The following is a 27,525-nucleotide window of genomic DNA, read 5'->3' on the forward strand; positions in this document are numbered from 1 at the left end:
TCGCTTGAATGGAGAACAGCAAAGAAAGGTTTAACCAATTAGTGCCATCTTTATTTGCAGGTGTTAGAATTGATAGATGCATATAATGAAGGATTGGCTTTTTCTTTATTATATTTGTCTGCTGTGTGGGAGGAGTTACTAAAAGATGTTGGTAGAGAAATGGTGAGAAACCCTGTCTGAACTGTCATTTTAACTATGAGGTTTAGGGGGAGGAGGAGGCTGGGTTTTTTGCTTGGGGGCAAACAAAGTCTCTCTAAACAAATTCACTTGCCTATAAGCCAAAATTGGATAGTCTTGTTTTATTTCCATTTTGCAAGCCAGTATGTGTTTAAGCTTTAGGTGCTGCAGGAAAATTCTTTTATTAATAGAGAGAGAGAGATATATATATATAAATGAATCATACGTGTGAATCGTGTATGTGTGAGAGAATGTAATATATTAATTACGCATAAAAGCCTACCTTCACTTATTTTGGGACATTTAAGAAGAAAAAAAAATAAAGCAGTGATCATTTTTAAATACAACAGTTGGTGAATGGTTATATGACAAATAATTTTGTACAGAAGGAACAACTTTGTCCTCATCTAATAGTTCCTGTTCAGTTCTTAAATTTGATATCACTAATGCTAACTGACATAAGTACTTAAACTCTGAATCAGAAATAAGTAGCAAAAGATATCACAAAGCGTATTTCTTTTAAGGTGTTGGAATGCTCATTCATGGACTATTACATTCATGCAATCAACCACACTTTGAATGTAAGATCTTAGAACATCCTAGGTAAGCCATTGGCTTTTCCAGCTGATGTAGCAGCAAATTCATAACCAAAACTGAAACGTGCCATTTAATTTAAGAGAAATAAATAAAAGCAGAGAGAGAGAGAGAAGATCACTAAAAACTTATTTCTCAGACTCTGAAAAGGGAGTTAGGCTTTTAAGTAATGAGGTGATACACATTTGTTTATTTTATAAAAATGCTAAATGATGGAAAAAGCTGATAAATTGTGAAATGTAAGTAATTTTCCACATACTGCGAACACAGGAGAGAACCAGCTAGTAGATGCTACAAATGTTAGGGTTTAAGTAGCTGTAACCGGTCGTGTTGTTGAGCCCCACAGTGTGTGTCCTGAGCAAGCCTTCTGTGCATGGGGAGGAGGGAGGGAGAGAGGAACAAAGGAAGCAGGTTTTTGGCTAGAAGCCTGTTCTTGTTTAGATTTCAGTGGCAGAAGGCCTGACCTCTTTCTGCTTCCTCGTTCTCTTTTCTGTGCAATTTCTTGGTGGCTGACTGGCTTCATGATCAGTCTAAAATAAATCGGAGGGTGATTCTTACTGTCTTCCCACCCCTGGCCCTCTCTAGCTATATCACTGACTGTAAAGTATTTAGAAGAATATCATTTTTGACTCTGAGGAATTATATTGTCTGATTGAGTTTCCATACAAGGAATTGCATGTAAGCTCCAAAAAGTCCTAATGAAGGCATAAAAGTACAGAGGAACATTTTTTAGAGGGTTCTCTTAGACTGATTTCTTCTAGGTAACTGTTATGGAAGGACTGAACCTCCACAATGTTAATTATTGTGATCTTGGTTGCGGGTTTGTTGTTTCGGTTTTTAACTAGACTTAGCTGGTTTGCATTTATGGAAAACTAATTTCTTCTTTTGCATCTCTTCCAGTAATAGTTATGCACGAGTGCGAGCTGTGGTGATGACCCGGGATGACTCAAGTGGTGGATGGTTACCACTTGGAGGGGGTGGACTAAGCTGTGTCACAGTCTTCAAAGTCATTCCCCAGGAAGAGAATAGCTGTGCTGATTTTCTTATCCATGGAGAACGACTCAGGGATAAAACGGTAACAATTAACATCTATTTAGTGTTCCTATTAAAACTACGCAGGACCTAAGAATAGAAGTTTGCTTTTTGTTGCTTGTAGACTAGAAAGTAAATTTCTAGTCTCAGTCTAACGCTGTTGCCGAGCTTTTATCCATATCAATGATTTCATGCCTAAAAAGCCAATTATTTGTTTTAAATGTAATACCTTGCATTTCTAAAATGAAGCATGTTGATCTTTTAGGAACTTTAAAACGTTTTTTTTTCATTGCAGATTTCCATTCATTTGGGGAAATGTTTTGCCAGTCAGGTTTTTTTTCCAATGGGGGGTTAAAGTTCAATCTTCTTGTTAACCTGCTTATATACAAATGATACTGTGTTTATTAATAAGAGTGTTGGAAAATAAGAACTTGTTAAAAGCACAAAATCTGAAGAAATCCCTTGCTAATGTTTCAGTTAGTTGTAGAATTTGGCTATAACAAAAAGTAGCCGTTTTACCTGGAAACAACTTTTGTCTTGGAAGAAAGCATGAAACTGACAGGTCCAAGAACCGATCTGGTTTGATGAACGCATAGACAGTATTCATTTCTTAGCGACATTAAAGAAAATATGAGTAATAAACTTGTCTTAAATAGCATCATGAAAGCCAGCCTCACAAAAAGAAAACTGGTGTAGAGTCTCAGCCGTTTCTACATGCAGATCTATGGAAGACAAAATTTGTTTACTAAGGCTTACTTGGTTACCCCTGTGCCAAATAGGTTTTTGGAGGGGGGGCCGTGTCTTGCTGTGGAAAAAAAGAGAAGCAGAGAAAGCACAAAACCTCCATCTTAATGACTTTTATCAAGAACTTACTCTTTTCTGCCAATAATTTATGACTCCCGTGTAAGCTTAAAAGGTAGAATTAGTTCTTATACTGTACTGCTGATTCTTTCTCAACCATACCCATTTCTCCCTTGAGGCAGGACTGCTGAGTTTTCTGCCTTGACTGTGGCTGTTGTAGGAAGAGAGCATATAAATAGACATTGTGCTGACTCAGTTGTTTGAGCGAGGCGTAGTGCTATTAGCAGAGTACCCTGTGTTCCCGCACAGCTATGTGCACCTGCAGTTCCTTCCTCACTTTGCAGTAGTTCCCTTGAGAACTTTTTTTAGACTTATTTGAGGCTGGTTTTGAGGAGCTTAATTGCATTTAGAGATACTTGACAATTTTCTCTTCATTCTTAGTACTTTCAACATTCACAGCTTGCCTTCAGAATCTGTGGGTAATAAAATGCTCAAAACTGAAGACTGGTTTAATGTTTCTCCTGCATGCATATGAAAATGTCACAGCCATCAGCATCCTGATCTGTTTGTGCTCTCTCCCCTGCTTCCTCTGGGCAAGCCTTGTTTAGTTTCCACTTCTGGTAGAAGACTTAAATGTCTCTGCTCCTCTTCCTGTCCAAAATCGAGCTCATGTTAGTATGTTTTCCAAACCCTTATTGTCCTGAAAGGTTTTTTGTTTGGGCACGGTTGTTTTGTTGTTTTGTTTTTGGTTTGTCGTCGTCGTTTGTTTGTTTGTGTATTTGTCCCATCCTGTGTCCATCTGTCCCCCCACTGCTGCCCCTAAATGTGACCAACTAGTCTGTCAGGGCAGATTTTGATCCTACTGCAGTTTTACGAAGTTGCTGTTGGAAGTCAGCCTCTCAAAAACACAGGATAAAAGATGAAAGAAATGTAGCTAGGAAGAACATCTATCCAATGTATATTGAATAAATCTCAGGGAACTAACAAATACAGATTTAGGCTGTGGGGAAAAATGCTGTAGATCCAGTGATGCTTTTGTGATGGAATAAAAGGAAGCTATCTATGTATGTATTTCCTCACACTTCAAATAACGTGCTTGTAAGCAACAGCTAATGTGTAATGAATTAATACCGAAGTTGCACAGTATGCAACTAGACCCCTGTTGGCATAAAAGAAACAAGACCCAGGTATGTGAGGACATCGTTAGGTCACGACACTTTTTCAGAGGACCGTAGCAGGGACTGGAGGAGAAATTCTGTTGGACAGGGATCCAGTCACTGATTCTGAAACTGTTCTAATACTTACACTTTCAGTATAGTTAGTGGTTTTACATTTGTTCTTAGGATATTCCTGTGGATTCACTGTTCAAGCACAATTTTTAACTTTTTCTTTAAGAAAGACAAACAATTGAGTTTTAGTCCTGGTAGAATTGACGGGTGACTATTATATTTCATAATCCAAAGAAAAGACCAATAAAAACAATACCAAGAAATTGAAATGTAGTTGTCTGTTCCAACTGAAATAGTGGAGAAGGCTGTGTTCTCAAAGAGGCAACTCTGAAAAGGGCTGTTGAAGGTCACTGCAGTGGCATAAAATGCTACCTTTTATTTTTTCTTTAAAAACAAAGTGGAAGTTGCTATGGGTTCATTGTGTTTGCTATTGAGTAGGGACCAAATACTTTGATCACCTTCTGATTTTGGGCAAGAGTTACAATGAATCTGCTGTTCCTGTGCTCCAGCATTGCTCCACACCCATTTTAGAATGGCTTTGGTGTGTAAATCTGTATACCTGAATGATCTTGGAAGTTAGTTGTATGTCATTTAATTGGTTGCTCTGCCACTGTATTTGCAAATAAAAAGTAGCAATATAGTTTTAAAAAAATCTTCCTTAACCATCTTGAACATTTCAGTTATTCAGACTTTGAGCACATGTGGCTTCAGGCATATTTAATCTGTTGTAGTATCTAGAAGTCATTACAGCTCTGTCAGCTGGACCACAATTTCCAGTTTACTTTTTTGCAGGGTACACACAGCCATTTCTCAAAATACTTCTATGGATCAAAAAAGAAAGTAATCCTTACAAAAGGAGCCTACCGTGCCACCCACACTATCTTGCCCCCCTGCCCTGCCTCAGGTCACATTACACAGTTAGAATACCTTTATAACTAGATTTTTATTTTCTCTGGCTAGTAAGTCTTTCTTTTGTGATCTGTCTCAGCTTCCAGAAAAGGTGCAGAAATTCTCTTATCCTGGAAAATCTATAGCATGGAACTTGGAGCACTTTTCTGGGATGTGGGGAAGCGTGAGTGATGAAATAGCTCAAGTTAGAGAGCAAAGGGAATGCAGATCTATGGCTTTCACATAAGATACACAGGAATCATAATGCTAGTATTACTGTTCAGTCTGTGTGTCAGTAGAACAGTGGAATTTATTCCACTGCAACTTGAAATCCATAGGTGAGGTATTTGATGGAGGTATCTTCCAGGTGCCTCTTAAATGGTTATGCTCAAAAGGAATGAGAAATCATTTATCTCTTCCGTTATTGTTTCTTGTAAACTAGCTTTTGTTGCTGCTTCTCCGAGTACTGCTTCTGTCACGACATTGCAATTCCATTCCAATGTGCCAGAACTCTCTGTATATTTTATAGGATAGGTAGGCATTTAATTAGGACTATTGATCTCAGTCTAAGTCAGCTGTGTAAATTAAATACCTTGGGACTGAACATCAAAATATTGAAGTTCTTGGTAGGAGGGTTTCTCATCCTTTCTTTATATACCTGAGAGTTAGGTCGCAATCAGCCCTTTTACAAACCAGCTTCAGGCTACATGTAGATCTTCCAAAGTTTTCATGCAGAACTGAGCTATTTGAAACATCTCGTGGGGAATCACAGAAAGCATCCTAATTATCTGAGAAGAAAATCAAAGTGGTGGCACAATTGAATTTATTTAGGTGAGGGAATGCTCCCTGCTAGTTTGCTCAGGTTGTTTAGCTCTGTGTTGGAATGTAAGGGTATTTCATTAAGACTTTGACATAATTACACATTTCCTTCTTTATTGTGCTCACCTTCTTAGATCTGGCTCCAGCCAATCTGATTGGAACAATTGCACTCCCTCCTAACCTTGTTGGCTCTGCTGTTCTCTTTTACCGTGTTTACAGTAGCTCTCTTCTATCTTAATAGCAGTAGTGTTAAACATACATTAGGCTCAGAGGTTACAGGTTTTTAGACTTTGGTGAATTTTACGTTCTTGAATGAAAAATCTAATAGACTTCTCTGTTTTATTTTCTTCTTCAGTTCTTTGCCATGCAAGTTTTTACAAAAAGAAAAAACAAAGTGATTAGTATCTTTTGGATTGTGAGTCAGGAGTGATAAATAAAAGTTTAAAATCTTTCTTTTGAAGAGCAGGTGATTTTGTAAAGGGAGAGATACAAAGCTGAAATTGAATATGAATACTGTTACCTTCTAAAAATCTGCTATTCAAAAATTTAATTTATCATTTACTTATTTAAGTAGTCTTTAAAGTTTGAGAAAAGGTTGATTCTGATGGGCTGTAGTACAACCTTTACATGATCTTACTTTTTTAATTGAAAAAAAGCACACGTAGAATAATAATCATGTCACTGGGGCCACATGATCTGTAGCATGAATATATTCAGCTCCTGCTGCTTGGTCCCAAGACTAGAGAAAAGGCTTTGATTCTATTTAGCAGAAAAAGCATTCAAAAGTTTTGTCAAAACTATATGCTCCTGTGTTTATAGATTTGGGCTATGAATGAAGAACTGTAAAACTATCTACATGTAATGTTGTAAGCTGTTGAAAGTACAGCTAGAAACCTGTAAAACAGTATTCAGTATCTAGATATGTTCAATTATGGGGTTTGTTATCAAAATAGAAAATAATATCAAAATGCAACAACAGTTTTTTCGTATTTGTTTCCAAAACAAACCCTAGATTATGATGTCAATACCTTAAATATTCATTTTATTTTTGTTTAAAAATATTTGATTTTTAAGTGTTGAAGTTTTAAATTTCTGACTTTAGAGATTCATCTTGTCTACACAAACCAAGTAGTTTTTGATATCTTTAAAGAATGTAGCTCATAGAGGTGAGAAAAGAAACACATAGCAAACAAGTATTTTTATGAGTAGCCATGAACTCATTAGTGTTGCACTTAATGACATCTGGATATTAAAATAATTTTTTCATTAAATAGTAGTAAGTAGACATACAACACTATGTATGCTCTGAGAAATTACATCTCAATCATGTAGATCTGGGCTCTTCTGTCTTGAGTCTGAGAACTCTGCAACATTTCCCATTACGTGCCAAGGTGGCTTTATATTGGTGTGGAAGTTTTATATTAACTCTCCAAATGAGGAGAACCTTCAGAATGGTAACCCGTGTTTATTTTTAAAAATGCAATTTTTTTAAGCCATAGTCACTTAAATTTACGATTTTGCAGATTTTTGTTGTGCTTATCACTGGAGATCTTAGGGAAAGTCTACCAAAGAACATTTGGGAAGGCAGATTTTTGGCAACCATGTGGGAGACTATGATCTCATCCTCACAGATGACGTGGAGAGTTCCGAACTATAGCAAGTGCAGTCAAATATAATCGGAGTTTTGGATATTTGAAGACTCAAAAAAAAAAGAAAAAACAAATCTGTATTGCTAAAAGTTTGGTTTTGGTTTCCAGGCGTTGGAGGTGCACATATTGGGAGACTTCTTCCCCAGTCCCAATGAGAGTTTACATGCTTCAGCATAAAGAAGCCTTTGACACATTATGTTTAACAGGGAAAAAAATATGTTGTTGCTGCAAAGCACAGGAGTGTTTTGAGGAGGAAAAAAAAAAAGCTTTATAGATGGTTGGTATGTTTTTTGTTTGGTTTGGAGTTTTAGTATTTCTGGATGCCACAAAACCTATTGAAGGCTGGATGTTTGTAGATTCGTGTACCAGTGCTTAGTCTGACCTACAGTTTTTGAGTTTTCTGTCTCATGGGCAGGCATAAAGTCTTGCCTATATGGATTCTTATGTCTTATTTTGATGCAATCAATTTGTCCCCTTTCAAGGCCCTTAACCACACACACACCTACTGTGTTTACTAGTCTGTTTCTGTACAGCTTTAGATCTGAAAATTCAATGTTGTCGTGTCGAATTTCTTGTTTCCTTAAGTCAAGCTGAAAACAATTACAGCATTGGATAGGATGTTTGCTTGTTTAGTTAATGATTGCTTGTTGTCTAAAATGTCATGAGGGGGATGGGGAACAGGTGGTAGTGGTGGTGCTTTTTGGGTTGGGAGGAGCTGGTTTGGGAGTTTTCTGGGTTGGTTTGGGTTTTTTTTGAAAATCATAGCTTCTACTCAGTAAAGTTTTACTCTAGTAGTTTATCTCCAGTATTACTATCTTGTAAAAATACTTGTCATCTTGGGTATGAATTTTCAGTATAAAGCAATCTGGATTAACTCCTTTGGGAGCAGCTGTTCATTGAGATGCTATAAAATCAGTCTTGCAGTACTTCTTGTTGATATTTTAGGTGAAACTGCACACATAATATAGTGTGAAAATAGTTGGTGTTTAATATAGTAGAAATCCCCCGAAAATGCTCACAGACCTAGAAAATGCAGTGATGTGAGAAATCTTCATTTTTAACTCCTTCTCTTTTTTGGAGGAAGCAAGTTTAAAATTATTAAAAGCAACAAAGACACCACAGAACTGCAGAAAGATACCTTATTTTTTTGTTTTCTTCATTGCCTTTTCCTGCACATCTACAGCAAACAGTTAGATTCCTTCCTATGATTTCTAGTAGACAGTTGCACCTACATATTGTTGGCTGTTTAGGGAGTTTAGAGCACAGTTACAAAAATTATTCTAATGCTGAAAGAGTTTATATGTGGAGAAAGAATATCATCCTGGATACAGAGCTAAAAGGCAGTAAAACTCGAGATGATTAGTGGTGGGGTTTAAGGTAGGGGGAATAAATAATGAAGAGCAGGAGAAAAAAGCCTGTTTGTCTACGTAATGAATTATACAAGGAAAGGAGAGGAAGAATACAAAGGATATGTAAGAATAATCTAAGTACAGGCAGATAATTTTTTAAAGTTTGGAATGTTTTTCTCAGTTATGTTTATAATTAACCTCATTTTTCCACAGGCTGTAAGAAATTCTATGTTTTTCTCGAGGAGCTGCACATGTAAGAAAATGAAAAAAGAAAAATCTGAAAATACATTAATGTTGAAATGATAGGATATTAAAATTCTTGATTCTCCTTTCAGTGTAGGTTTTCAGAATTCAGTAATAATACAAAGATACAGGTTGCCTTTCTGTGCATTTTATTATATCTAGTGCTAGAGGAGCAGATCAATGCATGTCCCTCTGTATTTTCATGTTCACCTTGGACTTTTTTCATCAAGAAACATTCAATGGCACAATGTTACATAAATAATTTTTGCAGGTAAATTAAATATGCAAATATATTTTAAATACCAGCCAATTTACAGTGAGGAAATGATATGAAGACTGTGACTTTGCTTCATAACTGAATGTGCATATATACATGTAATGGCTTTGTAGCCAAATAATTCAGTTAATTATTCCTAATTACTGTTTTCAATATAGTTGAACATAAGCCATAAATATATCTGTGTCTAGGTACAGGTAGTACCTAGACTGTTTTTCTGTTTTATTAATTTCAATTTTTAAAACACTTCTCCTGTATTATTTTCTCTCATCTAGTAGTGTTTCTGGGGAAAAACTGATACGGCCTGAAAGCAGCATCAAGTTAGTCCAATGCTCAAAAATTTTATAGAATAAGTATACAAATAAAATTCCCAGTGATACAGTAATACTTGATATCAGCATAATAATGGGGTTTTTTGAGTTGTGGCCTATTTGGTTTGCTGAACTTCTAGCAAGTCTGTACTGACTGAAGTGCTTGCTTCAGGTATGAAATACTTTCGAGACTGGGAAGATTCTCTGGGTTTACAAATAGTGTCCTTAACCCATACCACCTGTCAGCAACTGTTAGTGAATAATTTGGCCATAATGGAAACAAAGTTAAAGTTACATCCTTGTAAGAGGAAGACATTTAAACAGGCAGTTTTATCTGCTTTTATGATGTAGGTTTTCAGGTAATTCACGAAGACTACATTTTGTTCTCAAATGTGGTATATTAGTCACTGATATCTTTTCCTCCTGTCTCCTTTCTGGAAGGTGGTCTTGGAATGCACATTAAAGAAGGACCTCGTTTACAACAAAGTTACTCCTACTTTTTACCACTGGAAGATTGATGACAAAAAGTTTGGCCTCACATTTCAGAGTCCTGCTGATGCAAGAGCGTTTGACAGAGGTATTCGGAGAGCAGTAGAGGATATTTCTCAAGGTACTTATTTCAGGTGAAGGGAAGATGGGATGTTGAGTGTTTAGTAAATGAGATAAGTCCAAGCACTTTGCATAACAGCATTTAAGGATGTGGATTGATCTATGGCATATTTAGATTTTACCAGTTTTTAAATAGTACTTCTGGCATTTTTTAAGTGCCATTCATCCAAGTGTCTTAAATTGTTCACGAACACTAATAAGGTAATTCCCTGCAACATCCATACGTAATGAAGCATTGCCTCTGTTTTTTTAATAGGTGAGGAAATGGAGGAAGCTAGAATGTTGTAGTGTCTTACTTGGATCTTCTTCTCAGAAGCTCGTTACAGCTTCTGTGTTCTTAGAGGGTATGCTCTGAAGCTGAATGATTTGAAGACACGTTGAGTTCTCTTTTTATCTGCACATACTTTCAGTTAATAGTTTTATTTCTTTGCTAATAGCTGACACAGTAGTTCTGAGGACAGGTTTATATGGGACAGTAGAAGAATTTGCTCTAATAGGAATGTGATTAACTGGTTCCAGAGGTTCACTGACCTCATGGAAATCAGTGAGCAAACTGAAGATCATCAAGCCTCAATTCTTAGATAAAAATATGATAACTGTATTGCTGGATGGGAGGAGGGGGGGAAGAGAACAGGTGTCTATTGAAGGGAAAGAGCATCTCTTTCAGGCTTGTACAAAGTAACTCAAAGGGAGAAATATAAACAAAATATCCTGTGCTGCAACGTGCTGTAGATTTAAGGAGTTAATGTGTTATCATATTAGCAAAGGGAGAAACATGTTTCTGAAGGGAAACACTTTTTGACATACTAGAATGACTTCTGGATTGTGCCGGTATCATCCATATCCCTGCAAGAGAAGTAATTAGAGAACATACGACTCCTTTCCTCTCTTAGTCTCGCAGTTCCAATTTCTGCTGATTTATAGCAAAATACAGCACAACGTGCATTCATGCCAACCAAATGTATCTGCCTTTAATTTTCAAAATGCTACATTAAGAAGAATTTACTCTGCTGCTGACTTCTGATGACACTTTGAAAATGCTTTTACAAGAAAGATGTGAACAAGATAGAGGAGTGTGGCTGAGAGTATTCAGTATATAAAATACACAATGCAGAAATGAATGGTACTTATTAAAATCAACTTAAAAGACAGTGATCCGCTGGTTAAAAAGTAAAGCATATTTATATCATCATAGCTGGATATTGAAGGATGGTGTGGACTACTGGAAGCAGTAAACTGTGAATAAAATAAAATAACCTTGTCTGTTCCTTTGTTTTTTACTTTTTCTATAGGTTATCCACCCTCCCAAAATGATGTTGAAGTGGCAGATGACTGCTTTCAAGTAAGTATTTACATTTTCAAATTAATTGTGCAGTTATTTTTTTAAGAAACTAATTGAATAATTTTTGTTTTCATTAGTGACAATAAGCAAAATAAGAGCAATAGCAAAATCAGTTTAATGAATTAAGTTCCAGAACAGTTATCTAGAAGATTTACAGTATTGTCTGTCCTAAACTAAGCAGACAATATTTAGTCAATAGTTGATTAGCCATCCTGAGTTTAAGTTTCAAGGTTACCATGTCTATTCTGGTTTATGTTTATATACAGTAAATAGCTGTAATATAACTGAGTAAAAACCAACTTGTGTCTATGTGTGCCTGTCATCTCTTCCTATTTACTGTTTCAGGGAAAGTCTTGGCTTTATTCACACATACGGTCAGCTTTCAGAGTGCAGATATTTAAATTAATATGAAGCTGATAGAGAAACAAGTTGACTCGGGTCTTAGTGACTATTCAGAAAATTGATAGTATTCCGAAGTGGTTTGTTGAGGGAAACAATTTTGTCATTTATGCAATATTAAACTCTTAATCAGTGTAGTTAGTTGTAGTGTAGAACCTCTACAACATAAAATCAAGAAAATAAGGAGCCTACTTTGAAGATATGGGTAAGAATCAAATTATGATAGGAGCCTGAGAGTCAAGTATTTAGAAAGGATGCTGCAATGCAGTGAAAATGCAGAAGACTCTCTTGATTTTCTTTCCGTTTTATAGTAGAAGAAATGTATGTATTTGTGTAAGAACTGACTATGCAACCACCTGTTGTTCTTTATTTACAGTGCTTCATTTTAAGGCACTTTAAAGTAAAATGCTATAAATATTAGATATCTTGCATTTAAAATAGGAACGAGATTTTGACAGGGTGGAGGAAATGTGTGCCAAAGTTAATGCAATCCTTAATCAGCTTTTAAAAGCCTTGTTTAAACACGCTTTGTTGCATAGATTAATAATTGAGCATTGTCTGCAGGCCTAATGAGGTTAGAGGAAACTAATTACCTCTTGATTATGCTGCCTAGTTATCACATTTCTATATAAGGATGCCAAAATTGAAGCAAATATCTGTGATTCTTTATATTTACAATTTATTGGGAAACTGGAGAAAAGTATATTCACATCAACTATATCGATGTAAATATAGATCTGTTAGTAGATATGTAAATAGATTATGTCAATTTACTTTATATTATATGTATTGTTAAAAACCAAATATATATATTTTAAGAAATACTCTGTATATAACTTACAGGTACAAACAATCCAGTTTGGTGCAAACTGCTGGTAAAATTATCTGTTACATTCCGGGAAGGAAATCATATTTCATGACTTTACTACAACGCACATTGCTTAATTGTGGATTCATGCTGTGGATAGATAGCAAGAATTACCTGTTTTCTAGAGGCAAAAAAGCCAGCCGGTCTCTCTCACCGTATCTCTGCATACCAAAGTAACATAAATGATACCAGAATTGCCTGTTGATAACAATACCAGAAGGGAGGGGGGAAATAAATGCAAGTAAGGCTGAACCCAGCCCAGTTTAGCTATGCTTCATCTAAATAAGGTTTATATATCAATAACTAATCCATAATTTGTCAGTGTAGAAAGGCTGTGGCATTTTAGTTTCAGGCACCAGCTCCAGTCATCAAGAGTATCTTGGAAACAGCAAATAGTCTACATTCTCCTCCAAATGATTAATTCCTTCCCCTTTCCAAGACTGATACTGTTGTAAGTGAAACTTGATACTCCAGTAATTTTTTAACTCGAAAGACTGGTAAGACCATTTTGTTTAAAGATAATGTATTACGAATTTGAAGAATTGTGTTGAGTTGCCCCCCTTCTTTGTTTAGATGGCCTAATGATTGGGATTTTTTCCCTGTTTATTCTTTAAGCTGTTTTTTGAGTATATCTGTGCAAGAGCATTTTAGAGTGTGGACAGAATGTTAAAGAGCAGGTTAACACTTGGATATGAGGGCAATGGGATGTTTCTTGTTTCATCAGAACAATCTTCCAGAATTGTAATCTGTAACCTTTAAGGAAAGAAGTACAACGGATCAAGCAGTGGAGCTCCTCCATTTAATTAAAAATATTAAGTGGTCATAAATTGTTTCTAAAATAGCAGAATAGCAAAAAGACAAAAGGTTTCTTTCACAATTACTTTTCATAGCATATTTGTTATATGCTTTTATATGTTTTGTTTTTGTCTATACACTGTAGTAGCTATCACGTGTGTTGATATTTTTCGGACTTGTATTTTTCTTGTTTAGTTAGTATGGTAGGTAAAGTCCCCAGGATGTCATAAAAGTACGTTTGAAAATATTAATTTTACCAGGTCCCTGTCGGTTACATGCTCTGCCATCAAGGTGTTTTGCCTGTGCTGTTGTAGTCATCTTACACAGCAGAAATCCTATATTTAGTGTGTATTTGAAGTATGAATATAGTGTGTGCTCTGTACATAAATTTCATTAATAGTGGGGCATTTTTAATGAAGATGATTACTGATGGAGAAAGCAAAACATGCTTCGTAAGTTATTTTACTGGCTGGTTATATTCAGTGCTACAGACGGCAAATAAAATGATCCAAATAAGATCAAAACATTTAACATTTTGCTCTAGTCATTTGCACGGCTGTTAAACCTCCTGCCTCCTTGTAATAACTATGACCACAATGTATAGATGTAGCAAGCAGAAACAGGGGCTGTCCAAAACGTAACTGTGCAACTCTTAAATGCAAATCCAACAACTGAACTCTTATCTTGTGCTTTCTATGCTAGCATTTTCTTCACTATATTGTATCTTGCTTAACTGGATTTTTGTGGGGTTTTCACATTCTTTGACTAAAATCTTACACAGAAAGCATCCTTTTGTATTGGAGATCAAATATATCATTTTAAGAAGATAAAGCTTTATTATAGCTTCCTTAGATGATCTGTTATTCACAAATAATGTTAAAATCTTAGTATTAAAATGCCATCATTCAAGGGTGTTCATACTTGCTTGTTAAGGTTGCTTAAATGATGACAATTACTATTAGTTGTTTAATGAACATATTACATGCAAATGGCTTATATAATTAAATAAACCTTAGTCTTACTAGATCAATTTTGAATAAAAATACACCACTGAGTTAATGCAGAGCTGTCTGTTTTCCTGTGTTGTTTGTAAATGGATCCTGGGAATGTATGTACACTTACATGGACATATACACTGGGAATTTTATTTGGGTAGGAGATTTGGGTTTTTTGCTGTAAAACTGCATTTTGAATGCAGTAGACAAGCAGATTCTTAAAGTCCGTTTGCTTGTTTGTTCAAAGATTGACTCAGATTGTTTTCCTCTACTGAGTATAAACTTGCTCTAAAACTCATCTAGCTTAACTAAAAAAAAATGTAAAAAACTGTGGTGTTTTGGGTTTGTTTCATTTTGGTTTTTTCTTAGAAGTAAATCTAACTAAATGAAATCCGGAGCTCATGCATTTAGAAGTATTTTTATGTGGGTTTTGGATACTGAAATGTGTAAGTCCTGCTTTTGAGAATGAAAAAAATAGAGCAGTTGAGTCTTAATTTTTTCAGGTTTTGTTGCTTTAGCCATACTGATGCTATTTGTAGGCTACCAACATATTTTAAGAGTTTCGAAGTAGTAAGAAGTGGAGCATTTATGCTTTTGAGTTTCTTACTACTGGCAGAAGAAAACTGAAGGCTCATAAATTGTAAGGAAGAAAAAAAAAACAAAAACCGAAAACCACCACGCTTGCCTTGTTCTTTCAGAAATAGGTACATTGGGATTTTTGTCAATATGAAGGGGAAAAGACCTGCAACTTACACACATCTTCAGTGGTTTTGGTGCAGGCAGGGAGGGCATAAATGGTTCACGTGCCTCTTTGTAAGTACGCTATTTAGTGACCTCTTTGTAAATACACTATTTAGTGACCATTCCATTTATTTTATCTATAACAAAAGGTTTGCAGAAGTTTTGTTTCACAAAAATATGTTGACATTATGATTTGTAAGGAAATGTGAAATAATTTACTCTTGACACTATTGTTTGTGTGGGGAAGAAAATACTACATGATAAAACACTGAAGATTAGCAGTATATAGTGCACATAATAAATTGGCTAGATGTAGTTGCTAAAAGTAATGCTAATTTATATTATCCGTTTAAAATAAATCTAATAGTATGTAATGCTAAAATTATTTGAGTTTATTAAGCCTTTTTGTGTGATACTAGTAGTACTCAGGAGGATTTTTTTTTCTCACCCAGTATCTCTAACAGCCTGTTTACATCTTCATCTCTTCTTTCCTCAGAGTTATGCTTTGTGTTTTAATTTATTAGTTCCTTCCTTGGAATGCCTAAAAACCTCTATTATGCTTTATGTATTCAGGTAGAACAGCCCTGGAAGAAAGAAGCATGTCAAATGCCTTACTTTTTATTTCAAAATGTAAAAACCATTCAGAGTAATCTAGGTAATATTTCAGTCCATGTAAGAAATACATACCTGATTATAACAGAGTTTCTTTGCCAAATATGAAAATAGTTATTCCATCAGACTTAGAAATAGCTAAAGCAGAAGGAAGATATTCAAATGTGTTTGAAACCTGTATCACTTATTCACAATTAAAAAACTAAGGAAAAACACTTAAACTTGTTGGTTAGCATCAAACAACAGATTTTCAGGCCTCATGGGAAGTAAATACAAAAACTGGGATGCAACGGAAATGTGGTCTCTCATCCATCCTTCTGTGTAATCATTAAACTTACTTAGAGCAGAACATTTTTAACAATGTTTGCAGAACAATGTTGAATTCTCTCCCAGACTTAACTCTGGCAAACTGGGAGAAGTAAGGAGAGAAAATTTGAAGAATAAGAGAAGCTCGGTCTGGTTTTCATTTTCTCTACAGCTGTCATCTGGCTTTGAATTCTGCTGGAGAGCTACAGCTGGAGTCATTTTATTGCTTTACCCAGCATCCTTTTGCCTGCGCGCACAGAAATGTTTTAGTAGTCTTGGAAAAAAATTCAGAGTATCTCTTAGCAACCATAGGACAGTAATTATTATACCAGCAGCTGGGAGCAAACCAGATTTCCGTTGTGCATTAAAAACTGGCGTAGGTTACTTTACAGATGATACTGAATAACCTATGCCAGTACTGTACTTTGCAGGCTGTGGTTAAAGGATATTGAATGTGGGCGGTGTAATTGCTTTGGACAGTAGGAAAGGGGGATGTGTGCATCTGTGTGTGTGTAACATTCTGTATATTTAATATACCAAGCTTAGTTCTTGCAGAAAACTTTAGATGTTTGCTTTTTACTTAAATGCATTTTCAGGACAATAGCATTTTTGTTTCTAGGGCCTCTCCATTCAGGTTGTCAGTGTTTCCATTATAAACGTGGGTTTTCAAGTGTTTATGACTTTGTCATAAAACATCACATTGGAGCAGGAAGTGTCCATCAGATAAAGCCTTTTTGATACTAATAAAGGTGGTTTGGCTGTATCTAAACTATTGGTTTAATTAAAAATATAGAGTTCAGGATATTCATCTGGCATTTCTGTAGTTCTGCGTAGTGAAGATTTATAGGCTAAATGAAATCATAACTGACGGGATTGCTTTTCATTTTTCTTAAATACCAGAAGTTAGGCTGTGTCTACTTACCTGGAGTGCCTAGTATGCTGAGCATTGTGCTTTCCGAACAGCTGTCTCATGAGTTCTTGCCTTCCAAAGGTCAAATACCTTTCTCTGTCTCCTGCCACCCCAAAATTTGTCCTTGAAGTCAATTAGCTTGAGTTGTGGTGTCTGCATTGGAATTTTATAAAAGCGTTCCTTTATAATTGCTGCATGTAGGGCACAAGGGCTTGCTTTAAGATTAAGGTTTGTAATTCATACATCAGTATCTGGCACTGCTAGTTAGCACCGTGATAGATGATCAGTGCCTGCATCCTATATTAGGTGGAGCCCTTCTTGACTGCCAAGGGAAGTGTGTGTGTGTATCTGTCTGTCTGAGCGTGTGTCCTTTTTGCTCTATAGTGTAGGTAGTTTATTTCCGAAGGGAAAAGGTGTGAATCACCTGCAGGGACAGGAAATCATGCAGGCTGTTGCAAATCTCACCCAAGGATAAAGACCGGCTTGTGGGTAGGATGTGTTTTTTTCCCCGGGAAGGTCAGAGCAGTAGTTTTTACAGCTCTCATCCTTCTCCCTAGACCACTCAAATTGATAATAGCTGGGGGGGTAAAGGGCTTAGGTAGTGCTTATCACTGTGGTTTCTGTAAAATGGCTTCTCGCTGTTAAGCATGTTCTAAGCTTAAATAGTTTCTGCTTGTAAGCATTTATAACATCGCTCAAACCAAAACCAGTAGTAGGTTATTTCTTCCTCATTCTGAATGCAGCTCTCCTGTGGTTTGAACCAGTATTTTGGAAGCTTTTTATGTCATTGGGCAATGAACCTGCAGGAGCACCTCCTGCTAGGAAGGTGTTTGATATTGTGCTAATATTTGATGCTTTTTGCTCTTAAAAGAAGTATAGATCCATGAAATCTAACTCTTGCCAGTCATTTCCAGATTTCTTTTATACTCCTTTCCCAACAGTGTTTGACCAGAAAATTTAATTTTGACAACAACAGGTCAATTTCTTAGTGGTGTGTTCATGCTCAAGGATCTGCAAAATGTACTTGTTTCTGTAGTTTTGTCTGTCTTCAAAGTTTTTCAGTGGAACTTTAACCTGATTGAGCTATTGTCTTTCGTGGGGTGTATGCTCTGTGGTATTAATTAAAGCTGATAATTAATTAATTACTAACTCTAATCTTTTTCCACCCTGAGTGCTTCTGAACAATATATAAATTCTTCGTGATTGTTGATTTTCTTTCTCCTAAAGATCAGCTACATCTACTTTATCTAGATGTCCTAGAACTTGATACATCAGGCTTTTATGTATGTAAGGTGCGAACGTAATCTCAGAATAAATTCCTTAAGTATTTTGATAAAGGAAAACTAGTGATTCAGTGTTAGTACTGAACCTGCCAAAACTTCAAGTTTGCCTCTGCCTCAGTAGTTTTTTGCAGTATTTTTATTGTTTCCCCCTTAATGTTTTCTTGATATATAAAAATCCTTATAATAGAGCTGAAATGTTCTCATTGCTAGAAGTTGGATGGTGCCAGAATTTTCTCAGTGCTATCAGGTGATGACACCCAGTTAACTTTACAGTGCCTCTCAATACAAACAAAACATGGTACAGTACATTTTTGTCAGTCCAGTGGGATTTGTATCAATATGCTCTACTATACCCTAAGTATATCCCAGTCAATTAAGCTTAAAAAATGAAACTGTTTGTTTTTCCTATTATTTTCAGAAATTGGATAATCTCACAAGCCAATATTGCACCCAAACATACTTCCTTTTCCTTATTCCGAGTGGCACATGTCCTGCAGATATCTCATTATATGTTGCCACCTGGTCTTATTTCTGTATCAAATTGCCAGATATAAACTTAATTTCAAAAAGACAATCAGTTTCTTTAGTCAACACTGGCTGTAATTAGATATTTTAATTGAGCCTGTATACATTAAAAATGACTCTCTGTTCCTTTCCAGCTGATCTTGCTTTTAATTTATTAAAAGGTCTGACTAGCTTTTGCCTTATTAGTCTCAGAAAATGTTTCTTCTAATCGCATATTTGTAAACGCTGGCAGCCTTGTGGGTAGTTAGAGTAAGCATAATCTCAGAGACTGGGCTAATCTCTCCTTCCTTAAAGAAGTTCCTCAGTCTGATTTGGCAACAGAGTTACAAAGGCGTTTATCTCTAATGCCCAAGTTGTGTGTACTCTGCAGAGAAGGAACTCTTATTTTCCAGGACTACGTCATAGTAAGGAAAATACTTGCCTACTTATAAGTATTTTTTAAATGCGTATTTAAAAATACTTGTGTTTATAGATGCCTCTAACATGTTATCTAGAATATTAATGTATTTATATATGAACTTGGTGGGTTTAGTGTGGTTTTTGTGTAAATGCAAAATCATTTCAAGGGAGTTCTTTTGTATTCTAGACTACTCAAGAAAATACATCAGGTTCATTAATGAAAGATCAACTTTTCCAACACGAAACTGTAGTAACCAGCGAGCCTTACAACAGTGCAAATTTAAGGCCTTCCGCATTTGAGGATTTCAGCACCAGGAGAGCCTGTTTTTCCAGCCCGCCTAACCAGGTAAGACTACCAATAGAAGCAGCAGCTCTTACTTTGCTTGCTGCATTAATGGCACAGTATGTAGTTTCTGACAAGAAAGCACTTTCATTCTGAGTCCCAGGATGTAGCATTGTTCTCTCAGCTCCTTGAAATGATCAATATAAGCTTTGCAGCTGAAATATCACAGCACTATTATGGCAGAGGTAAAGCTTTGTGAAGGTATTTGTCTATGCTTATAGTGCAGCAGACTACATGAATAAATCTTTCACTTTCTTTGAAGTCAGATTTCTGTAGTACAGACTGCTGTATCTGCAACCTTGAAAAGCTGTTTAAATTTTTTCAGAAAATATCAATTAGCCATGAGCTCAATCTCAGTTACGTGTATACTAGTATTGTTTTTACTTGAAATATTGAAAAGTGTATTTTAAATGGATATCTTGGATGCATTACAGTGAGGCGCTTTTGCTAAATATTTTTAGTGAAACTTTCTGGATGCTTTCTAACTGCCTACATAAACTGAAATATTCTATCTTGGTACAGAAAGGAAAACAGTATATCAGTTATGCATGAAAAATATCAAGTTATTGGTAAACAGATTCCTAAAACAGGGAGAGAAAAGAAAAAACCCACAACACGAACACAAGGAAGGCTGATATACAGACGTTTTTTAAGAGAGGTCATATTCCTACAGCAGTAGATTGGAAAGGCAATGTTGCACATTTTGCTTTTTCTAAGCCTCAAATACTTGACGGTTTTTGTAGACTATAGAAGTAGAATAATAGTGAGTTGGATAAGAATTAATTTGAGGGTCTTATGCCTAGAAGCAAACACATGGGAAGCTTTATAGAATAAGCTTAATAACAGAAGCAGAATGCAAGTTCAGGTAGTTGGGAACACTTCATCAGAGAATATTTCTGCTCCTTGAAATAAGACTTTTTAATATCCTCAGTCTTTCTTAGAAAGAAAGGTAGGATTGTATTAGAGGTCTTGTAGCAGCTGCTTTCATACAGCTTTATTAGGCACAAGAAGCAAACAGTGTTATCTGGAGAACTAACTGAAGAGTTTGTAATTATGAGCTTCCGATTTTTAATCATGGATCTGCTCCAATTATTGCTTTGTATAAGTCACCTCATATTTTTGTTCTGTTCAAGAGATACATATTATTCCTTCTTCCCATTTACTTGCAAAGAGAATTTAAAAATTTCTTAGAATAGAATAGAATATATGGGTGATGTGATTATTGCAGTTTACAACTGCACACTTAACAGCTACAGTAACCAGTGATGGTATGTGCTCTTAGTCTTCACTGAGTTGTACTGCACGAAAAGTGCAGTAGCCTAAAATACTCGTCTGTTTTAAGAGCACATACAGAATTGGCTACTGAGAATTTGATAATTTAAGCTGTGGTATACTGGGTAGTGCCTGTCTGATAGAAATTACTTAAGAATTTATTTGAACTAACAACGTTAGAGAGAATGTTCTTGTAGACTGAAGTTACGGGAGATTCCATGGAAATCTAAGTAGATATTCTTTAAAATATTTTTCTCGTATTGTAGCACCACCTGCATCCGACACTCCATGCTTTTTGCATGGTCCTGTGGTGCACACATTTAGAACATAGGCAAGTCAACAGAATCTCACATTCAGTAGCTGCACACACTGCAGTGTCTCTGCTGAACTCCACGCATGTGACCATGTGGCACAGCAGGCCTTGAGGTAAATACCTATTTTGTTTCAATTTCGTATAAGTAATTTTGAACGCTCTTACTGTGCTCATAAGTTGAATAGCTCAAGAAATACAAACTCAAACTAAGGAAGTGATTCATGACCATCCAGATCTTTACCTGTAATACTGTGTTACTAAGAAATACCCAAGTCCCTCAGATCTTCGGCTTCTGATACACTGATGTGCGTTTAACTTAAATTTAGTATAATACATGGCGATGAAGTATTCAGCTGCTGGTGTCCTCATGTTGTGGAGTGCAAGCTAAGCGAAGTCAGGTGTATCTCTTTGAGGAGAGACAGTGAAGGCTGCAATACCAAGCAAGCATCCATGCCTTGTTTGAAGGTGCACCCCTTCAAGTAAGGTGTAATACTAGCAAGTTCAGTCATGTCAACAAAAATTTTCTGCCTCATTTCCAGTTGGCTAATTATAACGAGATTCTCTGTGGAATTCCAGTTTACTGTAATATTCTTCCTGCCTTCCTGCTTCAACTGTTACATAGACGTGGCACTTACTACTGAGTTATAATTTTGAATGACCAGAGAACTGTGTGCGTTGTTCTCATTGAATTTTGCTGGTATTTGTACCTAACTGAACCTGGATTGTGTATTGTTCTTAAGGTTTCATGTACCTCATGCTTTCTTATTTGTCCCATTAAACACCCAATATGTAAGCACTTTATAAGTAAAGCTTTTCCAACATTTCTCTTGTTGGCTTATTTTTCAGAATTTCCCACTCACTCTCTTAAAAATTATTTCTTAATATAAGTTCATAAAGAACATGATGCTGCCTTGTTTGTAACATGTCAGACCTTAAGCATTGTAGTAGGTGTTTGGCTGAGGCTTTGAAAAACAGAAATGAGTTCTATGTATGTGGCTTATTTTTCTCAAACAAATAAAAAGCCTTCAAAGACTGAGGAGGGGTCAGATTTTAGAGTTGTAATTGTAGTGATCTTTAATGGCTGTTAGCTGTCTGGGAATGGGAGGTCGAGGGTGAGTTTTTTGGTTTGAGGTTTTGGTTGTGGGTTTGTTTTCTTTTAAACAATGGGGTTTATTTAATGTCTCAAATGCATGCGTAATATTCTGTGTGGACAGTGGTTACTTTCTGCCTGCAACATACAGAATTGTAATGACATTTTTGATGCTTTTTCCTTCAAATAAATTTATGCTGTTAACCGTTCAAAAAGCCAATTAACCATAGCTAGTTATTGATGCTAAAACAATAGGCTCTTTCTCTTGTTTGAAAACAGAACAGAGTTGAGAAGCACTCTGCTTTTATAGGCAAAGGGAAGGTCTAACTGCTTGCATCGGAGCCTGAGGAAGTGTGGAAGAGCAGTGATGTTAGCTGAATAGGATATAACCTTTCTTCACTCCGTATCCTTTAGACCTTGTGGAAGTCCAACTATGTGGCTTGGAGCCAAAGAAAAAAAAATATTCCTGTTAGCATACTCTGGTTGAAACTCCCAGGGCAAAGCAGCTCTAATTATACTTCTGCACTTAAAATATATCACATAAGGATTATCAAGCAGGGAAGTGATGGGTACAGCAGGTTACAGATATTCTTACATAATCAGAAGTTGGCATATTTTAAGAAGCTATTCCTTCCTCTTCTCCAGCTGCCTTCCCTCTTCCCTCCTCTGCCTCCTACCCCAAAGCCAGAGCACGCAGACTTCAGTGCAGTAGGAGTATAGACACGTGCACAGTGAAATAGGAGTGTTAACTTAAAACATCATCTTCAGTAGTTTGTTGTTACACACTGCAACATATTAGGAATATGCAGTTCAGCTGTCCTCCTGGACTGTGGAACGGTGACACTAATTCTCATTAATTTGATCAGTACTAATAAGGTAAACACCCTCAAAGCAGCAATACTGACGCCAAAGATGCATTCCCAAATAATTCATGATTCTGGAAGAATTTTTAAGGCTGATGGGTTAGGGAGTAATTTTTTTTTTTTTTTTTTTTCGGTCTTTTCAGTGAGATGGTTTGTAGGCTGTGCACTTGACAGGATAAAAAGACGGATTTGACTCGGAGCTGGTTTATATTCTGGCTCTGATTATAATAGCCCTACAGTGTAGGAAAATAATTGCCTGTCTGTAAGGCAGGAATACTGGGACATACTGAGACTTTTGCTTTTTTGCTGCGCTATCTGCTATTTTTGGGAGCTCCTTCCATAGGCATATGTTAAATTTTTGTCCTGTCATTATTTGCACCTTTTCTTGGAAGTCACTTGTAATATGATTTCAGTAACATTTAGGGGCTGTCCACCATCTTACACATATGTAAAGTCTGCAATATTTCAATTTGGATTATTTGAATTTGCCACCTTCAACAACTTTTCCCTGCCCCCGTGCCCTTGCAGTTTAAGGCAGAATAAACAAGAACTCTTATCTCTCTCGTGTTTGTTTTGTATTTGTTTAGCACGTTCCTTCTTACTTGCCTTTTGAGGTAAAAGGTCTTGAATTATGGTCAGTCATTACAAGTTGAGAATTTTAAAAGTGCTCAGGTGTTTGCCTGCTGGTGTCCTAAACTAATCGATTCAGGTACTGTATATTAACTAAGGGGAGATGCGTTTAGAAGCCACTGTTATTAAGTGATCATGCTACTGAATAGTATTCTTCGTATGGCAAAATACTTCTCTAGAATACAGTTTTGAGAATACGTAACCAGTATTTGCAACTCTTGTTGCAAAACTGAAGGGAGTTTGAAAACTTAGAGCAGCGATAAAGGAAAGCTTCTCCTAGATAACAGGAGTGACTCAAAGTCAATGTATCAGGGAGTTTAATCCTAAAGCAATGGATCATCGCCGATATGAGATCAGCAAACGCACGTAAGGTGTAATAGATCTGTGGAATTAGTTGCCACTGTAAGATGTTAAAACCTGAATTTTGAGCATAATTCAAAGACCAGTATCAAATTTTATGCAGATACCAGAATATCCAAAGCTCTTATGAGATACTGAAAAGTCAGGAAAGAATACTAAAGCTCGTGGTCCTAATATTGTGCAAAAGGCTCATTATTGTGGGGAAGTCTGTAAATTGTACTAGTAAGAAAATAAGATGAAATTTTTATCTTCAAGCATCAAGGAAAAACATCTTGTTTGTGGGGGTTTTTTTTAAATTTTCTAATCTAAGTTTTACATTGTAGGTGGACATAAATTTGGGACTTCACTATAGTAAACTTCTCTTGCTTTGCCATTTCAGGTCCAACTGAAGTCAATCAGACACGTTAGTTTTCAGGATGAAGATGAAATTGTTAGAATAAACCCTCGTGACATTTTGATACGTCGTTATGCAGACTACAGGCATCCTGACATGTGGAAGAACGACCTGGAGAGGGATGACGCAGACTCAAATATACCATTTTCTAAATCAGACAGTAAAAAATCTGACTATTTATACCCATGTGGGGATGGAACTAAGTTGAATTCCCTGAAAGACTCAAAGACTTCTGTGGTATTTAAAACTCAGCCTTCCTCATCGAAATTTAAAAACTCAAAAAGAAGGAAAGAGGATGGTGAGCGTTCCCGCTGTATATACTGCCAGGAAAGGTTTAATCACGAAGATAACGGCAGAGGAAAATGTCAAGATGCGCCAGATCCTATTAAAAGATGTATCTACCAAGTTAGTTGCATGCTTTGTGCAGAGAGCATGCTCTATCACTGCATGTCGGACTCTGAAGGAGATTTCTCTGATCCTTGCTCGTGTGACACTAGCGATGACAAGTTCTGCCTGCGCTGGTTAGCGCTGGTGGCGCTCTCCTTCATCGCTCCCTGTATGTGCTGCTACCTCCCCTTGCGAGCGTGCCACCACTGCGGTGAGGTGTGCGGGTGCTGTGGAGGAAAGCATAAAGCCGCGGGATGAATCGGTCTTGTGCCAAACAGAGCTGAAAAATCTTTGTTTCCAGGAAGCCTCTAACTTGGATTTGTAGAAGCTTTTTGGCAAGCTGAAGGGAGTCGTCTTTCATGTAAGAGATGCTTGATGTGGAGGAAGCAACAAGACTTGCCAGACCTTGGCATTTTACAAGTGCTAGCCACGCCTAACTATTTCCTTTGAGTGCGTGGCGTTTGTTGCAAGTCGTGAAGGAGGTTTTGCGAGGAAAGCCTATTCTTATTATTGGCTATAAAATGAGTATATAAACTATGATTATACTAAAAGGGATTAACTTTTGCCACTTTGTACATTCATGGTTTAGGTGAGGGGGCTCTTTTAAAAGGATTAAAACTTACCTGAGGGGAAATTTTAACTAAAAGTGCACTAGTGACAGTTGATTTAAGATTAAGAACAGTTAATACTCGGTAAATGAGAAATGAAACTGATTTTAAGTGCAACTAAATCACTTATTAATAGTTTTTTTGGAAGCGACTTTATGTATAAATAACAAATGTTTATATTTAACTAAATGTGTAAGGTACGAATTATTACATGTTAAACTTTCCTTCCCTCTGATATAGTAGGTATGGACCATATCTACTGTCACATTCCATGGTAGTATTTTAAATATTTAATTAGTTAATTTAGTTGCATTTTTATTCCAGATGGACAAATTGATATTTTCAGTCCTGTTTCCCTTCAGCTACAGTTTGTGTTGAGTTGTATCCATACATTCTGATAATCTAAGAACCTTTAAAATATTAATTATTCTAGTCTTGAGTGACCAATATTTTTTTGTTAAGCACAGATGTAATTGTCTAAAATGTTCTTTTTAGAACATAACATTTATTTTTATATATAAATGACTTTGATTTCAACATAATAGTAAAAAGGAAGTTGTTTCTGTTGCTCAACCAGCAAGTTGTTTTCTTTTGGGGTGTCCTCCAAAAATACTTTATTGCATATTCAAATGTTCATTAAGCAAAAGGTACATTAAGGCAGTTGTAACAAATTGTCATCAGTGTTCTTGTTTATCCTTCTGTTAAACTAGGATCCTGTTCAGCTGTTTATCAAGTACTATGATTAAAACAAAAGATTAATAACAAAAGTTAAATTGTTTTCATTATTTTGAACTGCAACTTCTTCTTGTTTGAATGGGCAAGAACAAAAGTACTGTGTGTTTTGTTCAAAAACAACAACAAAAGGCTTAGCTTGAGAAATAAATTACAGCCCAGGCAAAATTGGAGCGAACTTCTTAATTGAGGAAATTTGGAGGGAGGATGGGGAGGGAGAGAGAGAGAGAGAATGTGTGTTTGTGTATGCACGGTGGTATATTGTGTGTATTTGTTATGGCTTTGTACGTACTAACTGTTTAACTTTCAGGTAAGAATTAACTGATTAACTCATAGAGAATTTTTTAAAACATTACATGCCTTGCCCTGTCATGAAGTAAGAAACACTCCTCATTAAAGATAGGTCAAACACTAAAACCAGTCATAATTAGAGAAGGTGCCTATTTGATATTATGGCTGGATTGGGACAGACTGTCCTCAGTTATACCTTTGTTATTAAACAAGCAAAAAAACTAATTGATTTTAAAAGATGCATATGATTTACTTTTTCCTCACTTTGTATGCATTTCTTCAGTGGATTTTGTGTATTTTTTTTCTTTCTGCATGTATCCTGCCCTTAGTTTTCCTTTGTAGCCCAGAAGTAAAATGAGCAAATGTATATAATGTTGTCTGTCTGTAAAATACTTTTAAAGAGAAAACGCTTATATTTACATTTCTATTACAGCTTGAATTGACCACCTTCTGTACATAGATCATCTCAAAGTATTATTTCACATTGAAAAGAAGACAAATATATTGATAACTGTAGAAGTTACGGAAAAGCTTCTAGTTTTGTATTAAGAGTTGATTGGATGAATTAAGTCCAAGAATATGACACAGTAGCAGCAGTCTTGGTTTTTACTGTTTATATATTTGAAAGCTGCTACTCTGGTTGATTTTCATGCTTCACACATTTTTGGCTAAACTTGGTTGCCTAGGAGAGACTGTTAACTTTAAAAACAACTTTGGTAGAAAAAATGGTGATGTTTTTCTAGTGAATGAGAAGAATTTAATATTTCTGAGTGCTAGCTAGGTTCCTAATTCAAGGTGAAGAGAGGTATGAACAACCGAAGAAAAGAACTTGCTGGCTGTACAGGAAAATGCTGTACAATCATATTGTGTATATACTTCAGAAAGAAATTAACGCTTTGCCCTGAGCACTATACAACATAGTGAAATTCCTGGTCCTGTACTGTATTTTGTATGAAACAGATGCTTTAATATTTTTATTGAATGTGTGCATTAATATTTTCACCTTGCATTTAATCACTTTGCTGCTAAAATGTTTTCACCTTTTGCTTTCCTCTTTGAAGACTTGATCCATCTAAGAAGGGTTACTGA

General features: G+C 36.1%; 1 protein-coding gene across 1 annotated transcript in view; it reads left to right on the forward strand.

Annotated features, from left to right (window-relative positions):
- Nucleotides 1-26,203, forward strand: part of SPRED1 (sprouty related EVH1 domain containing 1) — a 60,381-nt gene extending 34,178 nt beyond the window's left edge. Inside the window, exons 2-6 of the mRNA XM_065635931.1 lie at nucleotides 1,672-1,846; nucleotides 9,811-9,979; nucleotides 11,271-11,320; nucleotides 19,341-19,499; nucleotides 24,404-26,203. Coding sequence (XP_065492003.1) covers nucleotides 1,672-1,846; nucleotides 9,811-9,979; nucleotides 11,271-11,320; nucleotides 19,341-19,499; nucleotides 24,404-25,063 — 1,213 coding nt within the window. The 3' untranslated portion in view covers nucleotides 25,064-26,203. The remainder of the gene's footprint in view (nucleotides 1-1,671; nucleotides 1,847-9,810; nucleotides 9,980-11,270; nucleotides 11,321-19,340; nucleotides 19,500-24,403) is intronic.
- Nucleotides 26,204-27,525: the final 1,322 nt, after the last annotated feature.

Source organism: Caloenas nicobarica, chromosome 5 (genome assembly GCF_036013445.1).
Source record: "Caloenas nicobarica isolate bCalNic1 chromosome 5, bCalNic1.hap1, whole genome shotgun sequence".
Taxonomy (NCBI): domain Eukaryota; kingdom Metazoa; phylum Chordata; class Aves; order Columbiformes; family Columbidae; genus Caloenas; species Caloenas nicobarica.